This window comes from Salmo salar, chromosome ssa13 (genome assembly GCF_905237065.1).
Source record: "Salmo salar chromosome ssa13, Ssal_v3.1, whole genome shotgun sequence".
Taxonomy (NCBI): domain Eukaryota; kingdom Metazoa; phylum Chordata; class Actinopteri; order Salmoniformes; family Salmonidae; genus Salmo; species Salmo salar.
The window spans coordinates 14721769-14746528 of record NC_059454.1 but is presented as its reverse complement, the minus strand read 5'-3'; the positions used below and the strand labels follow the sequence as shown (position 1 = coordinate 14746528).

Below are 24760 nucleotides of genomic sequence, written 5' to 3'. Positions count from 1 at the left end.
CCCTCAGCCTTCTGGCCCATAGCCCTGCGTGGAATCCACTGTGCCACAAAAGCGAAGTAGATATCTATGTTTATAAATACAGGCTCTCTACAGTTATTGTAATTTCTGGTCATAAACATTATTTTGAGTTAATTCTATGACAGGAAGGGTGTTCAATTTATTTGACAGTACAAGGGAAGGATCATGTGAAAAAAGTTTACGTTGGGGGGTGCATAGTTTTTATGACCCCCCCTGTAAATTTCGATGTGTCCCTTATTTGTCACCCAAAAAGGAGTTAGGTTTGCCTTAATAACCACATATAACCTCAAATAAATCTCCTCTCAGGTACAGTATATCATACTTCTAATGGCTTCCAGATGCTACGCCCATGTTTCACTGTCATGGTGATGTAATGGTGATGCACCAGTAAAGGCCAAGTAAAGGGAAGCCTTGAGATGACCAGTATGAGCAGTCTGATGTCATATAATCATATTTGACACACAAACATTTAATCCACATATGCAACCATTAGTGTGTAGCTGGGAGAGAGAGAAATAGATAGAGCGAGAGAAAGAAAGAAAGAGCGAGAGAGAGAGAGAGAAAGAAAGAAAGAAAGAGCGAAAGAGAGAGACCAGCCTTTTAAGAGATTTGATAGTGATTTGAAGCGTCACGGTTGTGGGGAATACTGCACAATTTAGTGTGATGCAATTCCAAAAGCCTCGAAAGCAAGTTATAAAGACTTTAATCCAAGTAATGACACATCTTTTTCAGAGCTATTCGTCACAAGCAAGTGTCGTTCTTGATTTTTGTTTTTTGCAAAATGTTTGATATAGTTTACTCGATGACAACAGCAAATTGCTTTCGGAGAGTGTGAAAATGTGAAATATTTTGTTGAGGCTGATCTGCGTTTTGGAATGTTTCAATGACTGCGTATTTTTAGGAGCAAGTTCAAGAAACATCAAGATGGAATTTCCAGGTAAGTGATTGCACATCTCACTGTTTTATGTAAACATCGTGCAAATATTGTATGTTTAATCGTGTAAATGTTATAACTATGCTAAATATTATAGTAGGTCACTGTCCAGCTTTTTTAGGAGTGAGATGTAATTATGTGATGGTGATTTTCTGCTGTCAGTCACATTTTCTATCAGCATCCGCCACAGTAGCCTAACTGTAATTATAACGAACGGTACAATAAAAATATGTTGATTTTGCAATAATACACCAAAAGTTCTAGCTTACAAATGGTTGCATGTTAAACTGCTCCAATTAATTACATGGGTACACAGCTGAAATTTGGCGCGTGGGCTTGCGTTGTGACGATGCGCAAAGTTCTTCAATTCGCGTTTCATACTTGCTCACACATTGTTGTTTTAGTTTGCCAGTTAGCAGTTTTCTTATTTAAACCGAAAAGTGTGACGAGGTTTACCTCGACCCTCTGTCTGTCCATTCATCTGTATGGAACTGGACCTCATCTCTCACGCACTGCGTTGGCGCGTATTTGCAATGGTTCTGGATTCATGATAGCCTAAACTACACTATACTTCTTCCAGCCATTTAAGCGAAACTGCCCCTAAAACAATTTCTCATTTAGAATACAACCTGTGTGGCATCGGTATGAGTTATAAACATTTATTTTAATGTCAAAATTGACTACAAAGAATTTTGGTCATAAAGTCAGTCTCCTCCAAAACGGAGCTTTGTGAGACTTGTGGTCATGACTGCATCACAATGTAAATTAAAGTTGGGTTTGTTTCCATCCTGGCCACAGCTAGCAGCACACAAGTTGTCATCAATTCAGGGGGGCAGCTGCAGGTGACCCAATATTAATGCCAGTTGTAAATTTGGGTTGACTTTGGATATCCCTATGGGGCTAGTTAGGGACCATCTGTAAATTGCACAATGTACATGGGACAATATGTTAAAATTCCAATAGCTCCAAATTTCAATGACTTAAAAACCTCAAACCAACTATAAATTGTAGAAATACATATACAAATATTAAAATAATTTAATGAGAAAACTAAAAAGTGTGCAACATGGAAATATTGGCTCATTTACATTGTGAAATTTATTGACGGTTCCTAACTAATCCTGGAGACAGGCTATCCAAAGTAGGGTGATCACATGTTTGTGCGGGATAGTCACGCATTTTGGCCCTTTGTCCTGCTACCTGCAACCAAACAATCAAGTCCCAAATTTTATCACCACATTAAAACACCAGTAATTTACAAAAAAAGGTTGATTTGTCCCATATTTCAGTCAGACTTCCTATTCATTTGATGAGAATTGACATTCCAACCTGTCTCTTTTGCAGTCAAGTTGTGCTTATGACAAGATATTATATCAAGGATGTGGTGCTGGTGATGTTAAACACTTCTTCAATCGTTGTTAAGATCTGATATTCTGTGCAGTGCAAGAAGAGACGTAGGCCAATGGCATATCGTCAACCAATCACATTTGTCAAATCCTTTATGGCTAAATTCTAGCTAAACTTGGAGAGGACAGTTAACTATTTACAAAAAGTGCGAGTCTAACGAAGAGCTACAAAAGTAAGCAAATAGCCGTATTAGACTGAAAGATATAAGGTAATTTCATCAAACTTGTGGGGCTCTTCATGCTCATTAGTTGCACATTCAACGTATTTGCTGCAACTTCACTCAAAAAAAGTCTCCCTTCCTAACTGTGTACATTCCCAGAGACCAACCACAAATGTTTCATTGACCAAATATTCTCAGATGTTCATAAAACAGCCACACATGCACTCACACAAAAATCTCCCTCCTGCAGCACCGAGCAAGCTAATTGATGCGCACGTTGCCTATTTTTGCATCACGCTCAATTTTGGTGATGAATAGGTGGTCTCTCATTTATGCATCACCGAAATGTTGATCCCACTGCTGACAGCAAACGCAGCAAACTGTGGGGGTAGCCGGACTGGGACTCGAACCTGGTCTTGATTAGGCCATTAGGTGTGTACTTATGTTGTTACTATATGATGAAAAAAATGACCATTAAGTATTCAAATGTAGTAAAACAGTAAAAAAATAATAATACTAACACAAATAGTAAGTATTTGGAGATGAGATGAACCTGACTATTGATCAGTTTGATTTAGTATCAGCTTTGGTCCCTGGTGTGTACCATGTGAATTACAGGAGGCGATTTTGAAAGAATGAAACATTATCAGCCCTCTTGGGGCCATTGGTTAATGGACCACACTACTACTACTGCCGTGTTCCAAATGGCTATTGGCGCGCATGCCAGTAGCCATTCAATAACCAACCACCATGGTGTTTGTGAGTGCTGGTGTATTCTATTCCTCACTCGGACACTTTTATGTTCAGTAATCTTCAGATTTCCAGGTTTGGGACCCTTTTTCCCTCCTGGACAAGCATTGATGAGAGCACATCACAACCCATGATCAGACAACAGCAGCGTCCCATATCCAGAGGCGTTGTTTTATAGGATGAGAATATAGGATGATTATTTCTGGAACTAGTCTGTCTAGAACTATAATGCCTTTGTTCATCTGTGGAGGTGACTGTCCATCATTTGAAGCCAGTGAGAAACTCACTCATACATGTGTGTCAACGTAGGATCATCCTCAGTGTGTCTGTTGACATATTTCAATGAAATATTCCCAAAATAGTTTAGGGATGAGGATAATCCAAACGTAGGGAAGATTAAAGTAAACATCAACAAATGATAGAAGTAGATTCAAATATAGCAAGCGGTGGTTGTAGTCAGACCAAACTTGATAATTAGTTTAACCTTGGTGTAATCATGCATTCAGATACATTCAGACTACTTGTTTACTTGTTTGACTGATGAGTCAGTGCTGCCTGTGGATGTCATGAGCAGCATTTGAATCATGATTTTCTTTCTAGTGCAAAACAACAGTTACACTCTCTTTGAAAAGTTACATCACAGGTCACAAACACACAGCAGCTCCCGGCAGGAGGACATTTTTTGCATCAGACGTCATAATGACGTCACGTTTGGTTGAAATCTGGTTGAGATGATAACAGGTAAGCAGATTACAACCAGGTAGTTACGTCTTTTTCTGGTCGCCAAAAATGACTTTCTTCCATCAGTATATACCCTGACATCACAAAAAATGTCAGCGTCATGTCATTGCAATCAGTTTTGCCTGCTGGGCTTGAGCCTACTGCTGTCAATTCTGCACATTTATGATGGTTGACCTGAAATAGACCGTTAATTAACAACATTGTTGGTTTGAACAGGAAACTCCCTGCCTGCCTGCAATCCTGACACTATAAAATGTAGGCATTATAACTCTGACAAGACGCACTCTCATTTACACTGTAATTAGAGCTCTCTCATTTACACTGTAATTAGAGCTCTCCCATTTACACTGTAATTAGAGCTCTCTCATTTACACTGTAATTAGAGCTCTCTCATTTACACTGTAATTAGAGCTCTCCCATTTACACTGTAATTAGAGCTCTCTCATTTACACTGTAATTAGAGCTCTCCCATTTACACTGTAATTAGAGCTCTCTCATTTACACTGTAATTAGAGCTCTCTCATTTACACTGTAATTAGAGCTCTCTCATTTACACTGTAATTAGAGCTCTCCCATTTACACTGTAATTAGAGCTCTCTCATTTACACTGTAATTAGAGCTCTCCCATTTACACTGTAATTAGAGCTCTCTCATTTACACTGTAATTAGAGCAACACAAGAGTGTTTCTATATGTTATTGATACTGACCATTAGGCTCACAGGTTTAAGTGGTGTTTATAACCATCAGAATGACATTTCCATGATCTACTGGAGTGTAACCCAGAGAGTGCTTGTCTCTCGTGTTTAACATCCAAAGTTGCACCACTGCCATTTTACAGCATGCTCCAAATCAAATTATGTAATGAAGAGCCTGCTTTAAAACGTAATTAGGGTACACATTTTGAATTTGACTAAGGAAAGTTGTCAGCTCGAGCCAGCAATTTAATCAACGAGTTAGAGAAAAGTCATGCTTCAAGTAAAGGCCTTTTCATTACACATAGATAATTGGGGTGACATATTTCAAGCCTATTTGATAGTAAGTCTGATCTTGGCTTGTTATCAGCCACTCAGAGTAGAAGCCGTGGCAGAGAACCCTTTAGGCATCCGTTATGATTTCACCAATCTGGCAGTGGAAAGTGTCAGTAGTGCTAATTTTCCCAGAAATGCAAAGTTACTGAAATATCACATATTGTAGATAAGGGCCATTTTTAACCTTTATTTAAGCAGGGGATAGTCCCATTGAGACTAATGTATCTTTTACAAGGAACCCCTGCATTACAAAGCAGCAATGAATTGTATATGTAAGACGGGCAGCTTTATCACTCAATTTCCATGTAATCACACATAATTGCAATTTAGGGACATATACTTCTGTTCCTACTTATACAGGCTTGGTTTTTTTCCATTTATATTTTGAGGTTGGACGTTATCACCATAGCACTTATTTTCTTAATTTTTTTTTAGGTATTTTTCTTAAAACTGCATTGTTGGTTAAGGGCTTGTAAGCTAACATTTTCATTGTAAGGTCTATACCTGCGCATGTGATAAATAAAATTAGATTAGGTTAGATTTGATTTGACATGGGGGGGCACCGATTGGTGTCACCTCGTTAGTTAGTATGTGTTACACCTGTGCTGGTTGCCATCTCGTAAGTGGGAAGTTGTTTCACCTGTACTGGACCAGATGCTATTTAAGAGTGGCTGGCCCAGTGCTCCAGTGGTCTTGAGAGATGTGGAGGGTTAACATGTTTAACTGACTCTCCCTATTTGAGTTCTAGAAAAACAATACTTTATCTAATCTTTCCTGTTTTGATTTAGCTCCGCTTTTTGGTTTGTTGTGTTTTTCTTTAGTTTGCCTCTTCTTGAGCAAGTGAATGGGTCTCATGGTGGGTCTTTTAGGTTCTACTTGTTGTTGCTGATCAACTTTCAGAGGACACCCCCATGAGTGTCTTTCAGAACCTCTCCTAAAACCACACCTGTTTTGTTTTGCTTGTTGTCAGTGACTCATTGTTAGTTCCGCCTTCTGTTTGAGTGACAATTGTTGGTGTCTTCCTGGGGAACGTAACAGTACATATAGTAGGCCTACATGTATAAGAGTTTGCCTCCATGTAAGCAACCTTTTATGATCAGTTGACCATCCACTTGTGTACAAATGCCTTGGCTTATGCAGCAATGCAGTCTATGAGTCAATGCTGTCAATCGTGCATCCATTCTGATGCCCCAACTTCTGTGATCTCTATAAAAAGCTTTAACCCTATTGGGCCACAGATGGTCACAGTCACACCATCGCTACACTTAGAAAAAAAAAGGTGTTATCTAGAACCTAAAAGGGTTCTTCAGCTGTCCAATAGGAGAACCCTTTGAAGAACCCTTGTTAGTTCCAGGTAGAACCTTTGTTGGTTCCACGTAGAACCCTTTTTGTTCCAAGTATAAACTGTTTTGGGTTCCATGTAGAACCCTTTCCACAGAGGGTTCTACATGGAACCCAAAATGGTTCTAACTGGAACCAAAAGGGGTTATTCAATGGGAACAGCCAAATAACCCTTTTGGAACCTTTTTTTCTAAGAGTTTAAGAACCAGTCAAATCCACTTTCTGCAATGAAAACAAGCTACATACTGTATCATCTCATTCCACATTTCATTCCTATAGAGTGAGGGGATTACTGTACAATTTTGCAACAGGAGTGTGCCCTGAGCAATTGACTGAATGGAAAATGTAACCGTTTTTTGTACTCTCATAAGAAATAAGGTATAAATCTGATGATTCATGCTCTCTTGGAAATGTAAAGCCTTGAATCAAGGCCTCCCAATTACTCCCTTCTCCTTATCTTATCTGTTAGCAGGTGCTTCAAGTAGAGGGTAAAGACTCGTGCCAATAAAGTCATAGCATCATGACATCTAAATCCCCACCATCTCTACACTACCACCGCCAGTATGGCATGGTTTGGCCGTTTGGATGGGGTGGCTGTCATTCCACCACGTGGCCTCGCCTCCTATGGATGCTGTGTGTGGGGATGAGCCCTGGGTCCTGGGCCTCCCATCAGCACTTCCATCCCCACTCCATCAAGATCCCTGGAGACATCACCCTTGGAGGCCTGTTCCCCATCCACGCCAGGGGGCCTCATGGCCTGCCCTGTGGGGAGATCAAGAAGGAGAAAGGCATTCACCGCATGGAGGCCATGCTCTACGCCCTGGACCAGATCAACAGTGACCCTGAGCTACTCCCCAACATCACTCTGGGGGCCAGGATCCTGGACACCTGCTCTAGAGACACCTACGCCCTGGAACAGTCGCTCACCTTCGTCCAGGCCCTCATCCAGAAGGATACCTCGGACATACGCTGCTCCAACGGAGAGCCGCCCATCATCCGCAAGCCTGAGCGTGTAATAGGGGTGATCGGGGCCTCAGCCAGCTCTGTGTCCATCATGGTTGCCAACGTGCTGCGTCTATTTGAGGTGAGATCAATGTGAATGTCCTATACGTGGTGGGAGTTGCCATTGGCCAGTTTGTTTGTGGTTGTAAGTCATTTGTTACAGTGTTTTGATGTTGGACCAGTGTGTTATCATGTTAGACAATGTGTATGGCTGTTCTTGGCGATACACGGGGTCAGGGTGACCCTGGCGCTGTGGCTGTGGAATGCCATCGCTCTCCCACAATCCCCTCTGAGAGGGGGCAGTCACATGGGGCTGCTCTGGGACAATCCATTCAGCTGACTTAGAGCTACAGTTAATTGACAATAAGGATTTAGACAGTGGAGCTAATCATGTTTATGGCTTTGATCAGCCTAAAGGTTCCGGTATTGTATTCTCTGGGCTGGATTGAGCCTGCTGGATAGAGTTTGGGTAGGAGTTGAGTAACAACAAACTTTCCATGACAGTTTTTCTACTTTATCTCTACTTCATCACATTTGGTGTGAAGGGAAAAGTTATGAAGGCCAATAATCTACTCACAAATTTAATTGTGAATGGAATGGAAATATACTGAGTTTAATTCATTATGGGACTCAATCATCTACTTTCTAGTGAATTGGTCAGATATGATCTGTGGTCATATGTTTTATTAGGCTACAGACTGTACCATAAGATTGGTAGTAAAAATGTAAAATAAAGCCTTTTGTGAACTAACACTCACACTTGACTTTTTTCCCCCTTACTAGCTCTGACTTTGCTGATAACTACTTTATTAAGGAAAAATGTACTTACCATGACTGTGATATGTGGTTGTCCCACCTAGCTATCTTAAGATGAACGCAGTAACTGTACAAGGCTCTGGATAAGAGCGTCTGTTTATTGACTATAATGTCAAATGTAATGGTATGCTTCTGCCATAATCAGAATGATACAGTTATCACCATGGTAACTCATTAGGTCCAGGGTCTGTAGTATACACTACACTATGAAACCAGGGTCTGTAGTATACAATACACCATGAAACCAGGGTCTGTAGTATACACTACACTATGAAACCAGGGTCTGTAGTATACAATACACCATGAAACCGGGGTCTGTAGTATACAATACACCATGAAACCAGGGTCTGTAGTATACAATACACCATGAAACCAGGGTCTGTAGTATACAATACACCATGAAACCAGGGTCTGTAGTATACAATACACCATGAAACCGGGGTCTGTAGTATACACTACACTATGAAACCAGGGTCTGTAGTATACAATACACTATGAAACCGGGGTCTGTAGTATACAATACACTATGAAACAGAATAAAAGGTATGGCTCTGATTAGGGAACAAAACAACCTTGTGTTCACACTGACATTTAGCGAACATTAAAATTATGAATATGTATGGGTAAACTGAATTAATGAATATATGATTAAAGCTCAAAATGTGTCCTTTGTAGCGTAAGGTAATGCAGTCAATGGATTATGCTTTATTACGGCAAAGAATAACGACACAAATCATGCGTGAGATGGAACATGTAAATGTATTGGAGGGGAAGTCAAAAGCCCCAGGTAAACAGAAGACAGAACAACCTCTCTGTTGCTGCTGCCAGACCTGGGCTTTTCATCTGAAGTCAGAAGGCATATGGAGATGTGATCGTCTAAAAAGCTGAACAAATGGAATGCAAAATCAGAGAAAAACGGCAAACCGATCACTGCAAAAGGTTTGTTAAACAAGAGTCTTCAGGTCAATAGGTGTTGTTGTACAGTAGTATTAATGACAGTGTACCTCAGTATGGTTTGCAATGCATGCTCTATCATGTCTCCTCCGCTTCGTTGGGCCTTGTTGGCAGTCAGGCTCAAGAGCTCTTTACTCTGTTTAGATAGTGTGCCAGAGAACAGAAAATGTGGAATCTCTGTAACTAATTGTCAGATTTGCACCATACTGTAAGCTTACTGAGTATTTCCCTCTTCTTCTTGGCCCTCCATGAAAATAAAATCCCATCCTACATGGGTCTTATGTAAGAAAGTGAATTGTGAAACGGAACAGCATTGTTAGGGATCCTTGTTCGTGTTTATGTGCTTTGAATCTATGAAGAGGGAAACTGATTGTACGACACCTATTTGTCCGACTGCATAGTAATACAGTTGAAGTTGGAAGTTTACATACACTTAGGTTGGAGTCATTAAAACTCGTATTTCAACCACTCCACAAATTTCTTGTTAACAAACTATAGTTTTGGCAAGTCGGTTAGGACATCTACCTTGTGGATGACACAAGTCATTTTTCCAACAATTGTTTACAGACAGATTATTTAACTTATAATTCACTGTATCCCAATTCCAGTGTGTCAGAAGTTTACATACACTAAGTTGACTGTGCCTTTAAACAGCTTGGAAAATTCCAGAAAATTATGTCATGGCCTTAGAAGCTTCTGATAGGCTAATTGACATCATTTGAGTCAATAGGAGGTGTACCTGTGGATGTATTTCAAGGCCTACCTTCAAACTCAGTGCCTCTTTGTTTGACAACATGGGAAAATCAAAAGAAATCAGCCAAGACCTCCAATTGTAGACCTCCACAAGTCTGGTTCATCCTTGGGAGCAATTTCCAAATGCCTGAAGGGCCCACGTTCATCTGTCCAAACAATAGTACACAAGTATAAACACCATGGGACCATGCAGCCGTCATACCGCTCAGGAAGGAGACGTGTTCTGTCTCCTAGAGATGAACGTACTTTGGTGTGAAAAGTGCAAATCAATCCCAAAACAACAGTAAAGGACCTTGTGAAGATGCTGGAGGAAACAGGTACAAAAGTATCTATATCCACAGTAAAACGAGTCCTATATCGACATAACCTGAAAGGCTGCTCAGCAAGGAAGAAGCCACTGCTCCAAAACCGCCATGAAAAAGCCAGACTACAGTTTTCCATTGCACATGGTGACAAAGATCGTACTTTTTGGAGAAATGTCCTCTGGTCTGATGAAACAAAAATAGAACTGTTTGGCCATAATGACCATCGTTATGTTTGGAGGAAAAAGGGGGATGCTTGCAAGCTGAAGAACACCATCCCAACCGTGAAGCACGGGGGTGGCAGCATAATGTTGTGGGGGTGCTTTACTGCAGGAGGGACTGGTGCACTTCAGAAAATAGATGGCATCATGAGGTAGGAAAATTATGTGGATATATTGAAGCAACATCTCAAGACATCAGTCAGGAAGTTAAAGCTTGGTCGCAAATGGGTCTTCCAAATGGACAATGACCCCAAGCATACTTCCAAAGTTGTGGCAAAATGGCTTAAGGACAACGAAGTCAAGGTATTGGAGTGGCCATCACAAAGCCCTGACCTCAATCCCATAGAAAATGTGTGGGCAGAACTGAAAAAGCGTGTGCGAGCAAGGAGTCCTTCAAACCTGACTCAGTTACACCAGCTCTGTCAGGAGGAATGGGCCAACATTCACCCAACTTATTGTGGAAAGCTTGTGGAAGGCTACCTGAAACGTTTGACCCAAGTTAAACATTTTAAAGGCAATGCTACCAAATACTAATTGAGTGTATGTAAACTTCTGACCCACTGGGAATGTGATGAAATAAATAAAACTCTCTCTACTATTATTCTGATGTTTCACATTCTTAAAATAAAGTGGTGATCCTGACTGACCTAAGACAGGGAATTTTTACTAGGATTAAATGTCAGGAATTGTGAAAAACTGAGTTTAAATGTATTTGGCTAAGGTGTATGTAAACTTCCGACTTCAACTGTACATCCATCATATGTCGGCAAAGCCCATTTCCTTTTTCAAATGTTTTGTTAGACAAGCTATTTTCCAATGGTGTATGTTTTTTTTCCATTCTCTCAGTGGCCTTTCCTGACTTGCTTTCTGTTGGGTATCAATTTCAAAGCAAAAACAAACGCACAGTGAAACAACAACATTGCTATTTAAGCTCTAAAAGGCCACTGGCTTCTGTTAGCCTAATCCATCTATTCAGCCAAGAACTGTATTCTACATGGTGCGAAATATCAACTCACACTCAACTGACAAATACGCTGTAGATTGTTTTCGTTATGAAAGGAAGCAATCCCTTCAAATAGAAAATACATTTGTAAAGAGGCACTGGGCAATGGGCATGCAGTGGGACAGCTGTCTGAAGACAAAACACTAATTAAACCTTCCACATTCAGACGATACGAGGACAAAAGAGGAACACTGCTCAACGCCGCCTGTGCACCTTCATTAAAAGCACATTTTGCATTGGAGAGATGAAAACCATTGAACCACACAACTTGTTATGATTTAGGCCTGAGCATTGTTCAGTGGGGGGCAAACAAAGGTTTACTATGATCTATTGTTTTTGAGTTTATTTGAAGTTGCAGCCATTTTTTAAAGTACTGGACACAGATGCCAGTTGTGTCTAGTTTTGTGTGTCTAGTTTGGATTTACATTTGGTTGTTGTCAACTAACGTGAATTCAATGTGAAAACAACAACAAATGTCACCAAGTCATTGGATTTAGGTAAATATATGGTTGAAAAATATATGAAATGCCCTTATGTTAATGACTTTTTGCCAATCCAAGCAGTTTTCCACCTTGATTCATTGTCATCACAGATTTTTGGGGTTGAAATTAAGTGGAAACACTATTGATTCAACCAGTTTTTGCCCAGTGGGAGCTTTGTCTGAATTGCTGTTAAAAGGTAGGCAAATAATGATGTAATTATTATTTATATTAAGATAGAGGTACTTTTGATAAAAAAAACAGGGCTAGTTTAAATTAGTTGTGGAAGATTTAAGTCAGATTTGAGTGGTGTTAAGTTACGTCCAAATTGTCAGCACAGCACAGTAAATTGAGCATTAGCCCTGTCTGCCTGTCTATCCTCGAGCAGTTTTTTGCTCCAGTAAATCCTCTTAACAATCAAACATGTCAGGATGGGATATTGTGTTTTGTGATTGGTGAGGCTATTGTCACTCAGCCCTATGTCAGTTCAGTGACTGTCTGAGTGGCCCTAGCTGCCAATGTTCTTCCTCGCTCAAAACAAGAGACACATTCACACACTGTACCTACAGCAATGTATGGCCATGGTCCTCAGATGCACTGTCTCAGTCCCCTGTCTCTAATCTATCAAAGAGCCAGCTAAAGAGAGGCAGACAGCCACACGCATAATCACTGTCATCCGCACTTATTTTGATTACAAACAGGTCATGAAGTGACAAAAAAGACCGAACAGCGCTGTCAATTCCACTCAAACAGAGGCTACAGCACTTCAGCGACCTGCCAGCCGCATAATTGCAGAATGCTACGCCGTGGACTCTTCTGGAGATGTGGAGATGTGCTTTTGAACGCAGTGTATGTTTATTTAATGAAGAGACATTGCATTTTGGTTCAAGGAACATCTTTAGGTACTCAATTTTTTAGCATTCAGCGCTGTGGCATGGCCATGCTAATAGTCCTTCTGGAGCCTGCTTTTTGCCTCAGACTGATTTTTGTAACCTTTTTATATATATATAAATATGTTGGTTCGCCTCAGAATGTATTAGATAGAAGCAACTCTAAAATAAAATGATTTACAGTTTCTTTACCTGAACTGAACATGTATCCATCACTGACGTCTACTCGACATTATGTATGCCTGCCTCTACATACAGTTCATAATGTCTTTGTCTAGAACTTATCACAGGATCTTTTAGTGAAAAGTAGCCCCCTCTATAAGTATCTGATCCTTTCTTTATTTGCCTCCAGTAAATGGCCAGTTCTAATTCCCCACTCCTCGTGAGTTAACAGAACTCCAGTGCCTGGGCATCTACTCACTGACTGCTTGTCACACATTCTTAATGACACTTCCTTCACAATAAGCCATTTAACAGTAGCTGAGAAACCAGATAACATACAATGCAGCTGTTAGCCAGAGAATTAGGCAAGCCTTCCGGGACAATAAGCCCCTGGCCACCGCTCAGACCCCTGGCTATATATAGAGCACTAGCAGGGAAGAGAAGAGGCAAAAAATGAGAAGAAAAACGTTCAGCTCCAGGATACACTTCTCTAACCAACCATAGCAAATGTTTGATAGAGAAAATACATTTAGGGTATTAAGCAAATTAGGAAGAACTGTGGGAAGCGTTTTAACTGTGCAATTTACTCAACTATAAATGGCCCGTGACGAGTGAAGATATTGTGGAGAGTAAGCCATCGCTACTTGGGATAAGGTTTAACATGTTAAACAGATTCAGAAGGCCAACGAAGTGCAGCAAATAAGCTTAATTTATGGTTATAAGTGCTGCAATTACGGTTGCAAAGGGTCAGAAACTTTCCGATAAATTTCCAGCATTTTCCCGGAAATTTTCCATGGGAAGTTAAGCCCTGGAATTTGGGGAATTTTGCTTAAATTTATTTTTTAAAGTTAGCTTATAACAGTGAACCTTTTTTTGTGGGATAAGGCAATTCTAGGTCTTGTGGCATATTTTGGTTAAACTATCCCCAATTCAATGGAATTGCAAACCTCTGCATGCGCAGTGCATTCTTCCATCACATGTACAGTGTACTCTTCCATCACATGTACAGCTGATTCTCAAGATCTTGCACACTAATGAGATGCTATTGAGCCCCCACTACTACACTGTCTGAGCCAAGGACTACATGCTTTATGGTAAGTTTTGATTACAGTACTGGGTGGGGTGAATATGTTTTATATGACATACATTATTTTTTGTTAACTAGTAAATAGTAGCCTACTGCAAAGTGTGTTTAGATCATTTATAACTTGTTAAAAAAAATTCTGCTAGTTAGTTTTTGCTACCATCTGGGTTTTAGCTTGCTTGAGCCTGCAAACCGAGGAGTGTTAATTCACCTGTTTCCATATATGTTTCATTTTAAAATATTTATCTTACAAAATCACGTGTTTAATCTAACTGCTTAACTATTTATCTCAACATGGAATTATATTTCTTGTTTTTTTACTGATTTTATTTCTAATCTTTACAGGAAAATGCCACGGGGGTCAGTAAAACAGAGGTGGGGCAATGGTACCGGACGGTAGGCAGGGTCAGGGTAGGCAGAGTTCAACAATCCAGAGGTGGGGCAAAGGTACAGATCGGCAAGCAGGGTCAGGGGCAGGCAGAGCGGTCAGGCAGGCTCAGGGTCAGGGGCAGGCAGAGCGGTCAGGCAGGCGGGCTCAGAGTCAGGACAGGCAAGGGTCAAAACCAGAAGGGCGAGTAAAATGGAGAGACTGGGAAAAGCATCAGCTGAGAACAAAAACGCTGGTTGACTTGACAAACAAGACGAACTGGTAACGGACAAACTGAGAACACAGGTGTAAATATGATTTGGTAAATATATTCATTGCAAAAAACATCTACATTTAAATGGTGTTCATATTAATTTGCATATATGTCCGTTAATTTCCATATATTCCTGTTAATTCCCACAGAAGGTTTCCACCTCTGAATATTCCCCAAAATGTGCAACCCTTGCTGCAATCAAGTTGTGTTTTGTCTTCACTGTACAATGGCTCACTCTTCTCTTCAATAAACAGTAGCATTTCCTTCAGGATGATCAATATGCCGAGCAGTGTCTTTGAGTGCATAACCATGAACAAATGTCACGCAATACCCATGCAGGAGTCGGTCTCGGGAGTTCAGATGCTCTTATGCATACCTGTTCAGTGTGTTTAGGAATAGTGCCGTTGTCTATCAGGGCTGGCCCAGTTGGCCGGTCTCCAGGGTGGTGGTTTGAGTAGAAAGGTAGTCTACAGAAGACTTTCCCCCGTCTGTGGTGACTCCTCACGCTTTGGGCCACTCAACCTCTTCCTCAGAGAAAAAACACTAAATCATACATGACTTCTGACTCGGTTCCTCTTCCTTAAATAGAGCTTTATTCCAATGTAAAAATCATGAGCAGCTGGATTTTATCTTCAGATAGTTCAGAAAAACCCAACTATTGAATATCCAGAGAGCAATTTAATTCCAGCTAGATGTCAAATGTTGATGGAGGGGAGGGTTGTGTAGAGGGTTGGACATCAGGGTCGACATGTCTACTGCTTCACTGCCCCTAGGTGAAAGCCGATGCCAGCAGGTAAAAAGGGAATAGACTCATTTCCCCAGACAGACCCAGATACAGACAGAACAGTGAGATCCAGCTGTGCCCAGTAGGAGCTGTTTATCCCTACTGTGAAATTACCTCATAATGTAGGGTCACTAACATTGTTTTATAACACTGATTACCGTAATCCAGCCCATTCTGTGCTAAGGTCCTGTCTATTCTATTCAGTCCTGATATTTTCTGCAGAACGAAATGGTAAAAAGCTAAATATTGTGATACTTCTCTCAGAAAATTGTATCACGACTTAATAATGATGTTCTTTCTAGTGAATCAAATCAAATCAAATTTATTTGTCACATACACATGGTTAGCAGATGTTAATGCGAGTGTAGCGAAATGCTTGTGCTTCTAGTTCCGACCATGCAGTAATATCTAACAAGTAATATACCCTAACAATTCCACACCAACTACCTTATACACACAAGTGTAAAGGAATGAATACGAATATGTACATAAAAATATATAAATGAGTGATGGCCGAACGGCATAGGCAAGATGCAGTAGATGGTAAGAGTACAGTATATACATATGAGATGAGTAATGTAGGGTATGTAAACATTATATAAAGTGGCTATTGATAAATTGATTACATCAATTTTTCCATTATTGAAGTGGCTGGAGTTGAGTCAGTATGTAGGCAGCAGCCACTCAATGTTAGTGATGGCTGTTTAACAGTCTGATGGCTTTGAGATAGAAGCTGTTTTTCAGTCTCTCGGTCCTCGCTTTGATGCACCTGTACTGACCTCGCCTTCTGGATGATAGCGGGGTGAACAGGCAGTGGCTCGGGTGGTTGTTGTCCTTGATGATCTTTTTGGCCTTCCTGTGACATCGGGTGGTGTAGGTGTCCTGGAGGGCAAGTAGGTTGCCCCCGGTGATGCGTTGTGCAGACCTCACTACCCTCTGGAGAGCCTTACGGTTGTGGGCGGAACAGCTGCCGTACCAGGCGGTGATACAGCCCGACAGGATGCTCTCGATTGTGCATCTGTAAAAGTTTGTGAGTGTTTTTGGTGTCAAGCCGAATTTCTTCAGCCTCCTGAGGTTGAAGAGGCACTGCTGCGCCTTCTTCACCACGCTGTCTGTGTGGGTGGACCATTTCAGTTTGTCCGTGATGTGTACACCGAGGAACTTAAAACTCTCCACCCTCTCCACTACAGTCCCATCAATGTAGATAGCGGGCTGCTCCCTCTGCTGTTTCCTGAAGTCCATGATCATCTCCTTTGTTTTATTGACATTGAGTGTGAGGTTATTTTCCTGACACCACACTCCGAGGGCCCTCACCTCCTCCCTGTAGGCCGTCTCGTCGTTGTTGGTAATCAAGCCTACCACTGTAGTGTCGTCTGCAAACTTGATGATCAGCGGGATCAGCGGGGTGGAGATGTTGTTACCTACCCTCACCACAGGGCGGGGTTGAGATCCAGGGTCTCGAGCTTAATGACGAGTTTGGAGGGTACTATGGTGTGAAATGCTGAGCTGTAATCGATGAACAGCATTCTTACATAGGTATTCCTCTTGTCCAGATGGGTTAGGGCAGTGTGCAGTGTGATGGCGATTGCGTCGTCTGTGGACCTATTGGTGTGGCAAGCAAATTGGAGTGGGTCTAGGGTGTCAGGTAGGGTGGAGGTGATATGGTCCTTGACTAGTCTCTCAAAGCACTTCATGATGATGGAAGTGAGTGCTACAGGGCGGTAGTCATTTAGCTCAGTTACCTTAGCTTTCTTGGGAACAGGAACAATGGTGGCCCTCTTGAAGCATGTGGGGACAGCAGACTGAGATAAGGATTGATTGAATATGTCTGTAAACACACCAGCCAGCTGGTCTGCGCATGCAAAAGGGTTAACACGTTTAAATGTTTTACTCACGTTGGCTACAGTGAAGGAGAGCCCGCAGGTTTTGGTAGCGGGCCGTGTCAGTGGCACTGTGTTGTATTCAAAGCGAGCAAAAAAGTTGTTTAGTCCGTCTGAGAGCAAGGCATCGTGATCCGCGACGGGGCTGGTTTTTCTTTTGTAGTCCGTGATTGACTGTAGACCCTGCCACATACCTCTCGTGTCTGAGCCGTTGAATTGCGACTCCACTTTGTCTCTGTACTGACGCTTAGCTTGTTTGATTGCCTTGCGGAGGGAATAGCTACACTGTTTGTATTCGGTCATGTTTCCGGTCACCTTGCCCTGATTAAAAGCAGTGGTTCGCGCATTCAGATTTGCGCGAATGCTGCCATCAATCCACAGTTTCTGGTTGGGGAATGTTTTAATAGACGCTGTGGGTACAACATCACCGATGCACTTGTTAATAAACTCGCACACCGAATCAGCGTATTCATCAATGTTGTTGTTCACCGCAATGCGGAACATATCCCAGTCCACGTGATCGAAGCAATCTTGAAGCGTGGAATCCGATTGGTCGGACCAGTGTTAAACAGACCTGAGCGCGAGTGCTTCCTGTTTTAGTTTCTGTCTATAGGCTGGGAGCAACAAAATGGAGTTGTGGTCAGCTTTTCCGAAGGGAGGGCGGGGAGGGCCTTATATTCGTTGCGGAAGTTAGAATAACAGTGGTCTAGGGTTTTGCCGCCCTGGTAGCACAATCGATATGCTGATAGAATTTGGGGAGCCTTGTTTTCAGATTAGCCTTGTTAAAATCCCCGGCTACAATAAATGTAGCCTCAGGATATGTGGTTTCCAGTTTACATAGAGTCCAATGAAGTTCTTTCAGGGCCGTCTGAGAGCATAACCAGTGTCTGTAGTCTGCACATAGGGGACTATTTGAGTTGTCTGCTGAAGCTGTAATAGGTTGTTCAGTGTAAATGATTATCATAACATTATTTTCCTCATGATAATACTTTGTTTTGTTCATTTAACTGTCTCACAGACAGACAGACAGACAGACAGACAGACAGACAGACAGACAGACAGACAGACAGACAGACAGACAGACAGACAGACAGACAGACAGACAGACAGACAGACAGACAGACGGACAGACAGACAGACGGGACAGACAGACAGACGGGACAGACAGACAGACGGGACAGACAGACAGGGGACAGACATACAGACAGGGGACAGACAGACAAACAGACGACGGACAGACAGGGGACAGACAGACAAACAGACGGACGGACGGACAGACAGACGGGGGACAGACAGACAGACAGATGGGGGACAGACAGACAGAGAGAGATTGATAGATACTATACACAGACAGACAGACAAACAGACAGACAGACAGACATTGTACTGTAGATATATATACTGAGCCAAAATATAAATGCAATATGCAACAATTTCTAATATTTTACTGTTACAGTTCATATAAGGAAATCAGTCAATTGAAATAAATGTATTAGGCCCTAATCTATGGATTCCACATGACTGAGAATACAGATATGCATCTGTTGGTCACAGAGACCTTAAAAAAATGTAGCGGCGTGGGATCAGAAAACCAGTCAGTATCCGGTGTGACCACCATTTGCCTCATACTGCGTGACACATCTCATTTTAGTTGATCAGGCTGTTGTTTGTGGCCTATGGAATGTTGTCTCACTCCTCTTCAATGGCTGTGTGAAGTTTCTGGATATTGGTGGGAACTGGAAGACGCTGTCGTACACGTCGATCCAGAGTATCCCAAACCTGCTCAATGGGTGACATGGAGAAATGCTCACTAACAGGGATATACATTTGAGAGAGAAAAAGCTTTTTGTGTGTATGGACAATTTCGGAGATAATTTTTTTCAGCTCATGAAACATGGGACCAACACTTAACATGTTGCGTTTATATTTTTGTTCCGTGTAGATACAGATAGTCTGCTTTCACAGTCACGAAGCAACAACAGTATGATAGAGATAGAAACCATTATGGTGATTAAAATATTGGATTTGGATTGGGGTCCCCTCAGCTAAACGAGAATTAAATTCTCTGTCTGGTTAGTCCGCCAGTATTTATCCATGGGCTGGGCTGATCCCATGTGAAATCATTAAGGAATTAATTAATTAATATGATTGGTTCTTACCAACATAGCCTTTAATTGTTAAACAAAATACACTTGCATTTCTCCTAGTGCTAATATTTATTTACTTTGATTCGGATAGGGCATGGCACACACACATATTGTGTGTAAATGTGTAGAATGAGTTGAGACTTTGAATGCAGGCTAAGCGGCACATGGTCAGACTTTGAATGCAGGCTAAGCGGCACATGGTCAGACTTTGAATGCAGGCTAAGCGGCACATGGTCAGACTTTGAATGCAGGCTAAGCGGCACATGGTCAGTATTAAATGTATTGTGTGGTGTAAAGCTGAGAAACAACACCACTGCCTCTTGATCTCTGTCTCTCTCCCTCTGTGCTTAACTTAATTATACTAAAAACCCCTCTAATCCAAACCAGATAATCGGTCCAATGTTTTCTCTCCTTTTCTATTTACATCCCTCTGTATCTGTCTAAACCTTACTATGAAAAAAAATTATTTTGAAATGCCTAGACAACACTGGAATGAGTGACCATGACATTAAGACCATTATACAAGCAGAGAGCCTTGGGAAATAAGCACAGAGTCAGTTTATGCATTGACAGCCACCGTTCGATCAGGTTGATATCCTAATATAAAGCATTGGCTTGGGACTGTCGTATGTTTGCAATAAAACCGGGAAATGCCTTCCAGATATACTGTATATACTGCATACATGTATATCTAATTAGACATTTGAACCTCAGGGCACATAAAAAGAGTTGACGCAGATAAAACGTGCTTTTATTGGCTGTGTAGATGAACAGCTGTACAGATGAATTATAAAGAGAAAGTTTACTGGTTTACCATGTTCTCTGTTCAGATTCCCCAGATCAGCTATGCCTCCACAGCCCCAGAGTTGAGTGACAATAACCGCTACGACTTCTTCTCGCGTGTGGTCCCTCCTGACTCGTACCAGGCCCAGGCTATGGTGGACATAGTCAAGGCAATGGGCTGGAACTATGTGTCTACACTGGCATCAGAGGGAAGCTACGGGGAGAGCGGAGTGGATTCCTTCCAGCAGATCTCGAGAGAGGCAGGTACAGTCAACAAGCTCATCTCCTCTCTTCCTAGTACAATTTATAATCTGTTACGTTAATCAGCTGTCCATCATAATACATGTATTGGCCGCTGTAGCTGAAAACAGCCATTCTGAAGTCTCAACACGTTCTTCCTGTGGCCATCATCAATTAATAATGAGATCTTTGAGAGCACAAATATGGATTATTGCTGGTAGCCGTCATGTTTTATTCTCATTCATATTTCATTTTTATTTGTTCAGTATCAACACCAATGTCCATGTCTTCTCTCTCTCTGAAGGAGGTCTGTGTATCGCACAGTCTCTTAAGATCCCACGGGAGCCCAAGCCGGGAGAGTTTGACAAGATCATTAAAAGGCTAATGGAAACTTCCAATGCCCGGGGGGTCATCATCTTTGCAAATGAGGATGACATCAAGTAAGTGATAGAGAAGTTACGCCGTAGAGAACTGCATGTTAGATTCTCCTCTCTTCAGTGATGGTTCACTGTAATTAGAATGCAGTCTCCATATGAATGAGGCTCAAAAGTATGAATGGAATACTGTCTAGAAGTGTTCTATTAGGTATTTAAGGAGGGGGATTAAAAAAAAGGAAAACCCAACTGGCCCCCTAGTGAATTCATCTATGTGGTACTTGAGGATTAAATGTCTGCGGAGCTCAAATGGAATCTGCATTGATTGAGTGAGAGACATGTCTGTTTCATGCCTGAACTGATCCAAACTATGGGTTCAGTTGATTCAAGCTTGGGTGGAAAAGGAGATGAACTTAATGTGAAAATATGTGTAGTACCCTTGTGTGTTCAAATTGAACCATACATCTTCAAGGATGAAAAACGACCACTGTCCTGTCGCGTGACACATGAATAGAAACGTAGATTGTATTATCTGATTTAAATATAAGGTAAATTGTAGGTTACCATTGAACCAGAAAAAGGAGATTAAAATATTATGGAATAGGTGTCATACGGGATCAGTCGTCCCTTTCTTTTAAATTACTATGGTTTTACAAGGACACAATTGCATGAGTTAATGTACTCAATGACTCATGTCTTTTTGCTGCTGCTCTGCTCTTGCCACGTACAGTAGAACAGAATCAGACTCTCTTGGAAAGCACTCATGTTAGTCTCTTTTCCAACCATGTTTCTGTAGGATTTCCATGTGGAACGTTTTTAACACAAGACCTACCTATTTCATTCAGATTGCATGATACTGTAAGTCACATGCAGGTCACATGTAGGTCACATGTTTTATCTAATTTATCTAATTGCGCCACTTGTCCTGTGTGTGTGTGTGTGTGTGTGTGTGTGTGTGTGTGTGTGTGTGTGTGTGTGTGTGTGTGTGTGTGTGTGTGTGTGTGTATACTACAGTATATGTTGTGGTCTGACATCTCTATATGGTGTGTTGGCAGCCAATCCATCTGATTGATTCCATCTACTTGCCTAGATGCAGTCATGTCTGCATGCCAGTTGTTAAACGTATATCAGCACACCATATGGAATATGGAGTTGTCAGGTGGCATTATGTAAATTGCCTAAAGATTTGTGTGAATATATTTCATTTCCTTCTGTACGATAATATTAAGCCTCCTCCACTATTCTCACCTCAGAGACTTGGTTGCTTATTATTCTAACACACAAAGTACCTTTGGCATACGTCTTGTATGAAATTTGAATGTGAAAAACAGGAAAGCCTGTCTCTGATTGCTGTAGTCTAGGCTAATGTGCCCTACGCTAGAGTTTAACCCACTCCATTTCCTCCCTTGTGTGTGTGTGTAGACGGGTTCTGGAGGCAGCGAAGAGGGCCAACCTCACGGGTCACTTCCTGTTTGTAGGTTCTGACAGCTGGGGTGCCAAGAGCTCCCCTATTCTAGACCAGGAGGACGTGGCTGAAGGAGCTGTCACCATTCTACCCAAGAGAGCCTCTATTGAAGGTGTCCCCAACAACCCTACATTCCAATTCAACCACCTTACATCCCAATCCAGCAACCCTACATCCAAATTCAACAATCCTACATCCCAAGCCAACAATCCTACATCCCAAGCCAACAAACCTACATCCCAATCCAAAAACCATACATCACATTTCAACAACCCTACATTACAATCCAACAAACCTACATCCCAAACCAACAATGCCTATGTATCATTGCCATGGTGGTTGATCACTGGGATAAGATGCCACTGTTTGCCACTTCACTAATCCTCTGACTGGATGTTTTGTTTCCATGGCTTAGGCTTCGACCAGTACTTCACCTCCAGATCATTAGAGAACAACCGTAGAAACATTTGGTTCGCTGAGTTCTGGGAGGACGATTTCAGGTGTAAACTGACAAGGCCAGGCATCAAAATAGACAGCGAAAAGAAAAAGTGTACAGGTCAGAACCTAGCACTGATTAAACATCAACGTTGGTTACTCTATTTTGTAGTGATAGGAGGACACTGGCAATAGTGTATCTTTCTCTCGCTCTCTACCCCTCCCCACTCTCTCTCTCTCCATGTGACAGGAGAGGAGAGGATAAATCGTGACACTGCCTATGAGCAGGAGGGGAAGGTGCAGTTTGTAATCGATGCGGTCTACGCCATGGCCCATGCCTTACACAGCATGCACCTGGACCTGTGCCCCGGCGCCATGGGTGTCTGTGACAAGATGGATCCCGTGGAGGGCAGGTTGCTGCTCAACTACATTCGTTCTGTGAACTTTAACGGTGGGTTATTATTGTGCATTACTGACACAGTAGATGTTTATTTTGAACTTGTGAGGGATTTAGCTCAGCTAACTACTGCATCTACTCAGGAAGAGCTGGCTGGCTGGCTGGCTGACTGGTAGAGTTGTCTGATGGTGATACACTGTGGCCATCCTTCTCCTCCATGCTAGCGTGCTGTGCTGTGGTTCTGAGAATACATCTCTTTAAGCCACTGTCAGTCCCCAATCCCACCACCATTGTCCAGGCACAAAATCCCCTTCTCCTCCCCGCTGTCCCTCCCTGGGCTTCTCATCTCATAACAGACCATTTTTGTCCTGTGTTGCTTTGGTGGGACGGAAGCTTTCTATGAAAAGCATTCCCATTTAGACTTCCCCTCTGTGCCAGTGTCTCTGTCATCTGAAAACACTCTGTGAAGGGAATGCCTAAAGGGACCTACCGAACAAGCAATATGCATTACTGCAGAGAACCTGCAAAGTCCTTATTTCCGTGCAGGCATTTCAAATGAGGCTTCCTTTATCTTTAAGGAAGAGGAGAACCGCATCTGTATTTACTGAAAATGGTTCGTTCGCAAATGGTCAGAGGGTGCTGTACAGTTCAGCTAACTAACGGTCAGAGGGCGCTGTACAGTTCAGCTAACTAACGGTCAGAGGGTGCTGTACAGTTCAGCTAACTAACGGTCAGAGGGCGCTGTACAGTTCAGCTAACTAACGGTCAGAGGGTGCTGTACAGTTCAGCTAACTAACGGTCAGAGGGTGCTGTACAGTTCAGCTAACTAACTGTCAGAGGGTGCTGTACAGTTCAGTAACTAACGGTCAGAGGGTGCTGTACAGTTCAGCTAACTAACGGTCAGAGGGTGCTGTACAGTTCAGCTAACTAACGGTCAGAGGGTGCTGTACAGTTCAGCTAACTAACGGTCAGAGGGTGCTGTACAGTTCAGCTAACTAACGGTCAGAGGGTGCTGTACAGTTCAGCTAACTAACGGTCAGAGGGTGCTGTACAGTTCAGCTAACTAATGGTCAGAGGGCGCTGTACAGTTCAGCTAACTAATGGTCAGAGGGTGCTGTACAGTTCAGCTAACTAATGGTCAGAGGGTGCTGTACAGTTCAGCTAACTAACGGCCAGAGGGTGCTGTACAGTTCAGCAAACTAACAGTAAGAGGGCACTGTACAGTTCAGCTAACTAATGGTCAGAGGGCGCTGTACAGTTCAGCTAACTAACGGTCAAATGTCGCTGTACAGTTCAGCTAACTAACGGTCAGAGGGTGCTGTACAGTTCAGCTAACTAATGGTCAGAGGGTGCTGTACAGTTCAGCTAACTAATAGTCAGAGGGTGCTGTACAGTTCAGCTAACTAATAGTCAGAGGGTGCTGTACAGTTCAGCTAACTAACGGTCAGAGGGTGCTGTACATTTCAGTAGCTAACAGTCAGAGGGTGCTGAACAGTTCAGCTAACTAATGGTCAGAGGGTGCTGTACAGTTCAGCTAACTAACGGTCAGAGGGTGCTGTACAGTTCAG

At 42.1% G+C, this 24760-nt stretch overlaps 1 protein-coding gene across 2 annotated transcripts in view; it reads left to right on the top strand.

Moving 5' to 3' along the window:
• The first annotated feature begins 456 nt into the window (after positions 1–456).
• grm6a (glutamate receptor, metabotropic 6a) overlaps positions 457–24760 on the top strand; it is a 38361-nt gene continuing 14057 nt past the window's right edge. Inside the window, exons 1-7 of one of the 2 annotated variants that reach the window (XM_014134589.2) lie at positions 457–955; positions 6853–7464; positions 20329–20545; positions 20826–20961; positions 22318–22472; positions 22776–22916; positions 23046–23246. In XM_014134589.2, coding sequence (XP_013990064.1) covers positions 6901–7464; positions 20329–20545; positions 20826–20961; positions 22318–22472; positions 22776–22916; positions 23046–23246 — 1414 coding nt within the window. In that variant the 5' untranslated portion in view covers positions 457–955; positions 6853–6900. Of the gene's footprint in view, positions 956–6849; positions 7465–20328; positions 20546–20825; positions 20962–22317; positions 22473–22775; positions 22917–23045; positions 23247–24760 lie in introns of both variants that reach the window. The other variant, XM_014134588.2, reaches the window with a different exon arrangement.